The sequence below is a fragment of the Gymnoscopelus braueri genome (assembly GCF_963280865.1).
Source record: "Gymnoscopelus braueri genome assembly, chromosome: 8".
NCBI classification, from domain to species: domain Eukaryota; kingdom Metazoa; phylum Chordata; class Actinopteri; order Myctophiformes; family Myctophidae; genus Gymnoscopelus; species Gymnoscopelus braueri.
Window position 1 is genome coordinate 55,432,132 of NC_137609.1, and position 11,996 is coordinate 55,444,127.

Consider the following 11,996-nt stretch of genomic DNA (forward strand, 5'->3'; position numbering starts at 1 on the left):
TTAGCCAGGATTAGAGCTGAGTCGGTTCCTCAAAAGGTGAATTATCTTGAAGATTAGTTTAGCCAGTTCACCCTGGCTAAGTTTAGCCTTATCCGATTCCTCAAAAGAGAATTGAAGCAAGCCTATCTTAGTTACCATGGCAATTTAGCTGTGAAGTTAGCCTGGTCAGGAGCAGGCTAACAGCCAAGCTTACTTAATCCAGTGCCTTGTTCTTCAAGTTTTTCCACAGTTAATTCAAAACATGTGTTTGTATATGGACTCATTTTAATGACCTTGCATTCAAATAAAATGAAATAAATACAATAAGATATAATCAATTTAATTATATTACTGAAATAGTGTGTGACCATGAATCATAATTGTTTCACAATGACTCATGTGATATGTCATTGTCACTCTGTTAACACTATAGTTCATATTGTTGTTAGATGTTTGATAATATATTACTTTTTTTTTTTAAATATTCTAAAAAATGTCTAACACATACATATACATATATATATATATATAAATACATATATTTAAATATATATATAAATTATTAGTTACAGGTTTAAAGGAGCCTCTTTGTAAGTCAATAAGGAGCATATTTTAAATGATCAATTTCTAGTCAATGGAGAAATTATTTTGTATTTCTTGTCCACCTTTGGAGTTACATCATGATGGCAAGGTAACTACACAACCCAAATCTCTATACCAAAGTGGTCTTGCAAATGTGGGGTTATTTATTGGAATGGAAGACACGTGTCTCGTCCCCCGTTCATCCCGTCGTGGTCAACCCCCCTGTCCCCCGTCCCGTCCCGTCCGTCCGTCCGTCCTGTTGCCCGTCCGTTGCAAGCACACACACACACACACACACACACACACACACACACACACACACACACACACACACACACACACACACACACACACACACACACACACACACACACACACAGTGTGTGCTTGCAATAGCCTACTTGCAATAGCCTACTATTGCCACGCTTTCTCCCTGGATCTATTTATTGCGGTCGCGTTTCCTTTTCTGTTGATAACATGTTTCACTTCCTCATATGCTTGCATGAGCTGCTGCTGTTCGGCCACAGAGAAAAACGCTGCTCGAGTTTTGTTCCCCGCTGCCATGATTGGTCAAGTTCAAGGAATCTGCGCTCGAGTTCATGGTCTTTTATAGAAATACGTCGCTGGCGAATCGCCGCCCATTCAGCCTGGCTTCATTATCCTGGCTGGACACAGCCTGGCTTGACATAGCCTAGCTCGACAAAGTTGCTCCTTTTCAGCCTGGCTTGGCGTCTGAGGAACGGAATAAATGAGGCTTTTCGGACCCGACTTTGTCAAGCCTGGATTTGGCTTAAGGCCAGGCTTTTTTAATTCACCTTTTGAGGAACAGGCCCCAGGTCAACTCCTGTGTTAAACATTAGGCTAGTTGTTTCCACCAGGTCAACTCCTGTGTTAAACATTAGGCTAGTTGTTTCCACCAGGTCAACTCTGTGTTAAACATTAGGCTAGTTGTTTCCACCAGGTCAACTCCTGTGTTAAACATTAGGCTAGTTGTTTCCGCCAGGTCAACTCCTGTGTTAAACATTAGGCTAGTTGTTTCCACCAGGTCAACTCCTGTGTTAAACATTAGGCTAGTTGTTTCCACCAGGTCAACTCCTGTGTTAAACATTAGGCTAGTTGTTTCCACCAGGTCAACTCTGTGTTAAACATTAGGCTAGTTGTCTCCACCAGGTCAACTCCTGTGTTAAACTTTAGGCTAGTTGTCTCAACCAGGTCAACTCCTGTGTTAAACTTTAGGCTAGTTGTCTCAACCAGGCAGAAGGCCGTGGTTGGAGACTATGTTTTCACCCCTGTGTGTGTGGGGGTGTGTGTGTTTGTGTGTGTGTGTGTGTGTGTGTGTGTGTGTGTGTGTGTGTGTGTGTGTGTGTGTGTGTGTGTGTGTGTGTGTGTGTGTGTGTGTGTGTGTGTGTGTGTGTGTGTGTGTGTGTGTGTGCGCGCGCGCGCAGACAGTGCCTGTCTGTCTGTTTGTGAGCAGCTAATCTCCGGCACCGTTGGACCGATCTGCCTGAAGCTGTGCACACACACTCTCTGGAGGCCAGAGCAGAACCTCTGTCCCAATATGTTCACATGGGTCTGTAATAGCGCCACCAAGAGGGAGATTTTTGTCATGCATACATCATACAATTCAGTACATATTATCTCATGTGATCAAGACAGATCTGTCCGATTTTTCATGTTTCATCTTGATTGGCTAAAATAGAAATTTTTCTAGTTAGATATGTTGGTTTGATGAAATGATGACGACGATGATGATGATGATGATGATGATGATAGACAACACCGATTTGTGCATGTGTCCCCTGGGTGCCTCTCATACGGCCATATATGGGCATATCGGTCGGATCGGCGGTGCGACGAACTCTAGTTGTGAGGGCTGCTTGTCGGCCCGAACCTTTAGTTATACAAAAGCCATAAGATCTATTTGATGGCAGTCTTTTTTGGAATACAAAATGCTGCACATTAAAGAAGTTTTCAAAGATCATTTGAAACAGATAAAAAAAGAGCATTATATCTTTAAATGATCTTTTAACTTGGTCCTAACCTTTACATTTAACAGAAAGGATCAACATAACTCTCATGGACAATGGAAGTGTCAGTGATTGCTCTGGTACAGTTCATGTCAGTAGTTCTATGGGTCTGCAGCCTGTGTGTGGCTCAGATTGGGACAGAAAGGATGCAGAAGTGGTTTGTAGAGAGTTGGGCTGTGGCAAGGTGAGATCTTATTCTATATGGTTAATATATGAATGATCACTTATCTGTGTTACACAGACCTTACAGGTCCTTCTTTACACTTTAAGCCCACATTTATATTACATTTTATTGTGTCATGGTATGTCCAGTCGCAATTATGTTTTGGTCCTTGATTATGTTAAAGGTAGGGTAAGTGATTTTCTTTTTGTTAAAATACGTGTTAAATAGCTCTATATTCTGATAGTACTCATTGCTATAGAGTTTGTTCTCCATGTGTCTCCAGCTCTTTATTAAACAGAAAATGCATTTTCAGGTCAGGATACCAATTGTATCCAATCAGGACAGGATACAGATTAAACAAGTGCAATCGGTGTGATGACACACATCAATGAGCAGGCAAAATTGGAACTGGAACACTATAGAAATGAAGCTGATAAATGGGTACTCTGTCCTGATTGGCTGAAATGGTGTCACCTACCTGAAAATGTATTTTCTGTTTATTAAAGCACTGGAGAGACAGAGAGACTCTTGTTACTGAACAAACACTCTATAGGAATGATTACTATCACAATATAGTTAACAAAAACCTTTTTGTTTTAACCAAAACATATCACTTACCCTACCTTTAAAGGTAGGGTAAGTGATATTTTTTGGTTAAAACAAAAAGTATTTTGTTAAAAGGTTAAAATACTATATTGTGATAGTAATCATTGCTATAGAGAATTTGTTCAGTAACAGGAGTCTCCGTGTCTCTCCAGCTCTTTAATAAACAGAAAATACATTTTTCGGTAGGTGTAAAAATCTCAGCCAATCAGGAGAAAGTACCCATTTTTAAGCTTAATTTGTATAGTGTTCCAGTTCCAATTTTGTCTGCTCATTTCTTAGTGTCATCACTTGTTTAATCTATATCCTGATTGAGTTCTCTGTCCTGGTTGGATAAAATTGGAAATGAAACTGAAACTGAAACGAAAATGCATTTTCTGTTTAATAAAGAGGTGGAGAGACAAGGAGACTCCTAATACTGAACAAACACTATTTAACACTTATTTTAACCAATGCAAATCACTTACCCTACCTTTAACATACCAATGTTATATCATACATTTATATTGCAAAGGAAATACATTTTATTAAATGAACAGACTTATTTATTTATTTTACGTTGTGCCTTTAATGTAGGGGGGGGGGGGGGGTTGGGGAGTAGCATGCACTGTTGAGGTGCACTGAGGCCCGCTGTTACTATGTTATGGCATCAATAGTTATAGTGATATAGATATACAATGTATGAATGTCACCAAAGCCGGTAACTACCTCTGCTTCTACTTCTGTTGTATGTTATATCTTCTCCCCTAGACTGTAGTGTATGGGGGGACGTAGACGGCGATATCCCTTAAATGTATTCAGAATAAATAACTGAAATGCATTCTTGCAGGTGATTTACACCAGCACCACCAGCACCACAAGGACTCAACAACATGGAATACTGGACAACATGAACTGTAAAGGCACTGAGGAGTCACTGTGGCTCTGCATGGCCAAGTACAATGACTCTGTCCCATGCACTTCCAACGCTCATGTCAACTGTAGCGGTAAGCTAATTATGCATTAAGTCATTATTGTATATTATTGCAGGTGTTTTGTCATTAATTGTAACTTTTAGTTAATTGCTGTGGATGTTACTAAACTGGCTCATGGTAGTAGCATCACAATTTATACACGCACGCACGCACACGCACACACACACACACACACACACACACACACACACACACACACACACACACACACACACACACACACACACATTATCATAGGCACACACACATTATTATAGGCACATTACTTTTTGTTTCGGAGTTTCCCTTTTCCACACGTTTATGTTCCTTTCACTCAATGTTGCGTACTTGGCGCCGTTGCTCCAACTCTCCATGTCTGGATCGATTCAGGTTGTTGTGTTTGGCATTGTATATAACGCAGACTTCACAAAACATACAGACATACATGTTAATGTTTCCCTAATACTGTAGTTCATATACCCGCCCCCCCCCCACCCCCATCAGACCCCAAGGTAGTGTTCATGAAGAATGGAACGTCCTGTTCTGGCCTGGTGGCAGTAGAGCATGCTGGGAAGGACTACTGGCTCTCAGGAGCCAATGAGACGTGGAACCACACTGCTGATGTGGTGTGTCAACAGATGCATTGTGGGAAAGCCACTGACGTCACCCTGTTCCCTCATGTTCCTTCTGGAGAACCTGGAGAAGGAATGGAGAATGAAACTTGGAGTGAGTCCTACAACTGTTCCTCCACAGAGAGGTCACTCTTTGACTGTCCAAAGGACAACACAACGTCATCCAATCAGAGCATTGCTTTGGTGGAATGTTCAGGTAACGTGTTAGTCTTTTTAAATGCTGCTGCAGAGTAGGCTATTTGTACCAAAAGTAACTCATATGTGATGTGAGCTCATAGCTCTTCAGTTATTTTCAGATATCATTAGATTTTCTAGTTTATCTCTATAACTTGATTTATTTTCTAACACATTCACAATGACATCCAGTAATCCACAGAACATAGTTTGCTAACACCTGTGTGATATCCTTGCTACTTGTCATTTTGCAACGGTCAGATATTATATATTTGACTATTACTATTTTTTAAATCACAGGTTGTGAATGATCTCTTCAGATACAATTGATTAGCTGAATGCAGTGCACTTCAATAAATAAACAGCAAATAAACACAGCCAGAAATAAAGCACAAAAGTTTGTGTCAAGTTTAACCCTTTTATCTAAATCAATGACAGGAAAATAATACATGCATTTGCCCGAATATAACAGATCATGAAGCGGCCAACGGTAAAGTCCGCGTCTCGCGCACGCTCGCGCGCACGCTCCTATTGTTCTAATATAGTTCCGTGTAGCGTCTCCAAATGCTCCCAAAACAGCACGAAAAAGTTAATCCAAAAGAAATCCAAAAGAAACTTAATCCACTCCAGAAGCGGTGTAATCCAAGTGAAAAGCTCGGATCTCCACGGAGAAAAGGAAAGTATATCCACGCTGGATATAAACAAAATATAAACGGTCTCACCAGTCAGAAGAATGTCCCGCGGCTCTTCCCTTTACACGGTGAGTATTGACAGTTAATGTGGCCTTTGCTATGTTCCACCTATAGCTTAGAGAACTAGACAAATAAATAATCAAACTGGACCAGGTCTCCCGTGGACTCCCTGTCGGTTTGTTGTCTCGTTTCGGGGCCGCGAACCGGCAGCTTCCGCACATTTTATCGTACGTCAGTCATTTTCCCGACCCGTCAATCAATCAATCAATCCATCAAAATGAAAACAAACATTTAAACCCCCCAAACAATAACAAAATGAAAACATAAACATTACAAAAGATAGGACCTTACCCTTAAAGGATGGCATAAACTTTTAAATGCCATTATAAAACCAAATCCTCTTTTACACATGTGTGGCAGCGCTACAATTTGATTTCAACATGTTCATTTCAACAGGTACTATAACTGCAACCCTGACAGAGCAGTGTTGGGGGACAGTGCAGGTGTGCACTCATGCAGGCTGTGGGGGGGTGTGTGCACACACCTGGACTGATGCCAATTCTGAAATGCTGTGTAAAGACCTGGGCTGTGGACACGCCTTCACCGGCATCGACCAGAACATCAAGGGGACAGTGAGCATCCTGGCAATGTACCCGACCAAACACACCACCAACCTGACTGAAAGCATCATTGTGAAACATGACAGAGACATTTACTGCAATGACAAACCGGCCGTTGTGGTTTGCTCAGGTAAAAGATAACAAATACCTACACAACATTTAGAATATATGTATATATGTGTTTGTTTGCAGCTTGTTATAAGCATGTTGTTTTTGTAGTGTAGTTGAATGCATTTATTTTTGGTAAATTCACAAAATTGTTTATAATGATATTAATTTCAATGGTATTTGTGACATATGTTAACAGTGTCCTGTACATGCATAGGAAATTGTTTCTGATGACATTTTTACAGTTTGATACTGTTTCCATGCAGACCGTGTCGAGGCTGATTTCAAGGATTCCAGAGATCATTGTTCTGGGAATCTGAAGATACTCTATGGAGACAAACGTTACCCTGTCTGTAAAGAATCCCTGATCAACACTGATGTCCGAAACACCATCTGTAAGGATCTGCAATGTGGAGAGACTGGAGAGACTCTTGAATTCTTTGGACCTTTGCCATACAGTAAAGTTGTGTCACTGAATTGTCCTGCAAACAGTCACAAGCTGGCAGACTGTAACATTACTTTACAGGATGAAGGACATTGTTCTCTTGGTGGCCTCCAGTGTTCTGGTATGTCTAAAATATTTTGTTCTGATTCCAAATGATTTAACCAAATATGTATAGATATGTATGACTTAACATTGCATTAAATTCAGCTCACTTGTTAATGTTGACTGTTGTAGGTTATGATCTCTGGACCTGAGACAATCATGAATATTTCTTGGTTTTCATTAAAGGAGCACTTCACCCCTGGAAGAAGTTCCAGGGGTGACCACAGGGGGGACCACAGGGGGACCACAGCGTATCACTGCCTATAACTTCAACTCCCAGAATGCTTTGGTGCCTTGTGGCAGGGGAGGTTCCATGTGGGTGTGATCTCCAACAATAACATCCACACAGCATGCCAGTGTCGCCATGTCTGCTTATTATAAGCGGCTTCTTTCTAAAATGTAGTTGATATTTGGGCTTGTTTCCAAATGTTTTGATTGCTGTTTAAACCAGTGGTTCTCAAACATGTTCATGTATTTTTCCACAGACCCCCATCTGAAATTATAATTTGTGGCAGGGAGCCCCTAACAAATATGTGTCAAAAATATTCCACATTTTGAAAAGCAAATAAAAATATTTTGCAAAAAATCCACATTTTGGACTTTTTCCCCCTCAAGATTCTTTTGTAAATAGCAGATCTACAAGCTCACAATGGGTTGCGAAGCGTTGTGAGCTTGTAGATCAGCAATTTTCAAATATATAATATCCCATGTCTAGGTAAAGTGCTCTTGGCATAGTTATTTTTCTTTTGGGCTTGTTTTCATAGACCTGGCTGCTTATTTCTCTCACAATATCTGGCAACACTGGCTGTCCTCGCAAACGTTCATCTAGTTATATATTATGTCCAAGGATTCGTTAGTGATGTCATATCACTGGGACATATAAGTATCTTCATGCAGTTTCACTTCCGTGTCGCATAGTATTGACATCACTGTCACATCCTTGGTATTATGATCCTAGCCTTTCGTGACGGTGTTTGTTTACCAGCGCTGCTACTCCACGCTGTATTTTTTTTTTCAAGCTTGCGCTTATGAAACACTACACAGGATTATTATTTCATGTCAACATTCAAGTACAACTATCAGAAGATAACTCAGGTAAAGTAATGTCTCACTCTGCAAGGGCCGCTGGCCGCAGCTAATGGGAGTGGCCGAGTGGCGAAAGAAGGTTGAACAAAGTGTTACGGACACCCCATTGGGGCTGTCTTTTGAGATGGTCTGACTGAGACACGCCGAGACATGTAGTGCGGAAAGGAATGAGACCAATCTCTCATGATGCAAATAACGTCACGAATATTGCGAAGATTACTAGATATCTAAAAACACAGATTATTCACAAAAAAAACCCAGGATCTTGTTTCTTGACTCCTAAACTTCATTAAAAGACCGAAAACTTCTTCCAGGGGTGAAGTGCTCCTTTAACTATGCTCTGTCCCTGCTCCTTCTCTTCTTAGACTGGCAGAATATCAGACTACAACGTTCAAAAGAGCCTGGAAGAGCCTCTGGAGGAGATGTGTTTGTTGACAGTAAGAATGGTTCCAGGATGGTCTCTAACCACGGCTGGACAGAAACAGAGGGAGAGAAACTGTGTCGTCATCTCTACCTTGGTGGATATAAAAACCATACAGCATCAGCAGGTTCTTCTGATATGTGGGAGAAGAGCTTCAACTGTTCTGATGTGAAGGAACCAAAGAGGATCTGGGACTGTGAGCGTGACAAGAGACCCTCCGGGAACCAAGGAGTCTATCTCCAATGCTGGGGTAATACCAATTAACCCATTAAGACCTGAGGCCCATTCTACAAATACCTTCTAAATCACTAGCTTTCTAACTTTGTTGTGTCAAGGACCCCCAGAATGATATGTATTTGGCCGAGGACCCCCATCTGAAAATGTTTTGTGCCAGGGACCCCCAGAAGAGAAGATTTGTGTAAAAAAAATACAAAAATGATTTAAATATTTACAAACACTTTTTTTTTTTTAAATGCAGATGTTCAAGCTTGCAACGTGGCACGAAGTGACGCGCTGTGAGCTTGTAGATCTGCTATTTTTCAGAACCACTGTTCTAAATCCTAAGAGTTTTCTGTGAAACTAAAACCTACAACGATGCTTTCCCAGTTTTAATGGGTTATTACTACACAGTCAAATCCAAAATTATACTCCTAAATTAGTTTGTCCATGTTTACACATTCAGAGATACATTTACTCACAAAAGCAGATTTAATATAAAGACTAAAGTGGGCAAAAGGACAGTATTTTCCCCTTCATATCAACCAGTTGAGGGATGATGGTTATTTAGGCCTTATCAGCCTCAGGGCTGTTATTTAAAGTAGATGATTTGAATGACATCTCTATGTGACTCCAGATAACATGTTTATTTCAGACTCATCAGATCTGTGTGGTTGTGGGATTAGAGATTGTGTTTGTTTGTTTGTTTGTTTGTTTGTTGTTTTTGTTGATTTGTGGAGATTTTTATTTCTGTTTTCCCAGTAAACCCTGTGGTTACCCTGTGGCCATCAAGGAGATGCTCTGGTGTGGTGAGGATCAATGACAGACCGGTGTGCAGTGATCATTGGGACAACAAACACTCACAAATAGTTTGCCAAGAGCTGGGCTGTGGTGATGCTCTCTACTTTCAGAGAGAGAAGTCATATAGGTCATATAGGTCATATGGGTCATATTGGTCATACCACGTCCGTTGCCACGGCTCAGAGTCCACACTGGGACACTGTGAGACAGCGTGGGGCCTGTGTGATGATGACCTGTGGGTGTCTGTCTACTGTAGAGGTGAATACTTTTGATAACAGTCTCTCTTCTGGTAGCTATAATGTAATAATATGATAATATAGTTCACAGTCCTTTGTGGTATGTGCCACTATATATTTGCATACACAGTAACATGAGGTATCCATCCTAAGTATCAGGAGCAATGGGCTCTACGGGGGCAGTGCCTCAGAGAGCAGTTAGGGGTAAAGTGTGCTCAGAGACACTTCGACAAATTGCTGCAGCCTGGAATCGAACCTGGGACATTTGGTTTCCCAGGCTGGCTCTCTAACCATTCAGCTATGGCCTCACATTTAGATTTACTAAAGATCTGCAGAGGAAAAGGGTCTGTTTGAGTAGATATGATTCTTTGAGCTGTTTTGAGTCTGTAATTTTACATTTAGTATTTTATATAATGTTAATGTCAGGTGGGAACCTTATACAAACCATTACTTTTCAGGACATGGAAAAAAGGAAGAGTGTTCCAATGGATCCAATGTAGTTATGATTTAGTCACAATATCCTGTTAATACTACAGATGTGCAATTCATCATAATTAGTGTCTAGACATAAAAAAAAATGCAAAATCAATATCAAACCGTTATGAAAAAGAATAATCTCACGCTGATTATGATGACACATTAAAGGGACATTTCACTTTCAAAAAAACTTTGGGTCCTTTTATTGTCTACTCAGGCCTTTGTGAGCCCCCCAGACAGTTTTTAAGTTGCTCGATTCAGTATTTAGATATTTGATATTCATTTGATCAGACACGCCCCCTTCCTATACAAACCCATTGTAACTTCAAACTCCATTTTAACCATGTTAGATTCATCAAAAACACCCGCCATTCGTTCTGGTGACTCATACCGCCCCCCTAATACGCGAGGGGGCCGTGATTTTTCAATTACTTTTTTCCTGTATTTTAAATATTTTTTTAGAAAGTGAAAAAAAAAAAAACAATAAAGAATTTAAATCAAATAAATGAAAAAAATTATCAGAAAAACACGGCCCCCTCACGCATTAAGAGGGAAGGGTGAGTCACCAGAACCGAGTACGGGTGTTGGAGTTTGAAGTTACAATGGGTTTGTATAGGAAGGGGGCGTGTCTGATAAAATGAATATCAAATATCTAAATACTGAATCGAGCAACTTAAAAACTGTCTGGGGGGTTCACAAAGGCCTGAGTAGATAATAAAATGACCAAAAGTTTTTTTGAAAGTGAAATATCCCTTTAATGATGTGTTTGTTAATTGTCCAGGGATTCTAAAGTGAAGCACAGCGGCTGGCCTTTAACCCTCTAAGACCCATCGATCCCTTTTGGAAACAATTATATTTTATAAAGAAAGATGTTTAAATCTTTTTTTTTTCTGTTATTTTTTCACCTCTAAATCCTCATTGGGTCCTATTGTTTAGTCTTACAATGCCATTGGCCAGGATATTTGCATATAAATACCCCCCACAGAGCAGGGAATCATCACAACTGGAAACATCTCTGTTGGAACAGATCTCTTTTTTTCTCTGGAAGATATTCCTCACAAAAACGTAAGTAATATGCCTGTAATAATTGTTTTGGTGAACATTACAATGTCTAGAACATGTACATATGTTATTATTGTGAAATATATGTCCCAAATTTAAATTAGAGCTTGATTCATACTTGTGTCTTTTTGGAATCGTTGGGCCCTCTTGGTTGCAAAAAATACAAGGGCAGGCCTAATGTTCACCTGCTACTGTTCAGCCTTATATATAGTTTTCACAATAGATTTAAACAGTTATATGTGTATTTCCCCCACTTTGCATATATATATATGTATATATATGTATATATATATATATATATATATATATATATATATATATATATATATATATATATATATATGAGAGAGAGAAACAGTGAGAGAGAGTAGGCTATATGTGCATTTTTACTTTAATTTCTAATTTCCAATGATATTTGTAACCATTGTTTTAACAGTCAGAACCATACAAGCTGGTTCCTTTGTTCACAAAAACTGAATTGTTTGCTTTGAGCAGTAAGCCTCAGAAAATGTCCACCCAAACTTTCTCTCTCCCCCTAAACAATACATATTCAACCATAGTTTAACCAATATATTCCCTTGTTATTTCTCAGTATGTTTAATTTGCTTTCAATACAA

At 39.8% G+C, this 11,996-nt stretch overlaps 1 protein-coding gene and 1 long non-coding RNA gene across 2 annotated transcripts; both read left to right on the plus strand.

Moving 5' to 3' along the window:
• Positions 1–2,653: 2,653 nt before the first annotated feature.
• Positions 2,654–6,566, plus strand: LOC308090968 (CD5 antigen-like; the record flags this gene model as incomplete). Its single annotated transcript, XM_080436240.1, has 4 exons — positions 2,654–2,772; positions 4,184–4,340; positions 4,812–5,135; positions 6,262–6,566. The coding sequence occupies exons 1-4, from the start codon at positions 2,692–2,694 to the stop codon at positions 6,564–6,566; spliced, it is 867 nt and encodes a 288-aa protein (XP_080292366.1). The 5' UTR covers positions 2,654–2,691.
• Positions 6,567–6,890: 324 nt separating this feature from the next.
• On the plus strand, positions 6,891–9,772 carry LOC308089734. The gene is made up of 3 exons (XR_013933544.1): positions 6,891–7,099; positions 8,532–8,837; positions 9,566–9,772. It is a non-coding gene; the product is annotated as an uncharacterized lncRNA (long non-coding RNA).
• The last annotated feature ends 2,224 nt before the right edge of the window (positions 9,773–11,996 follow it).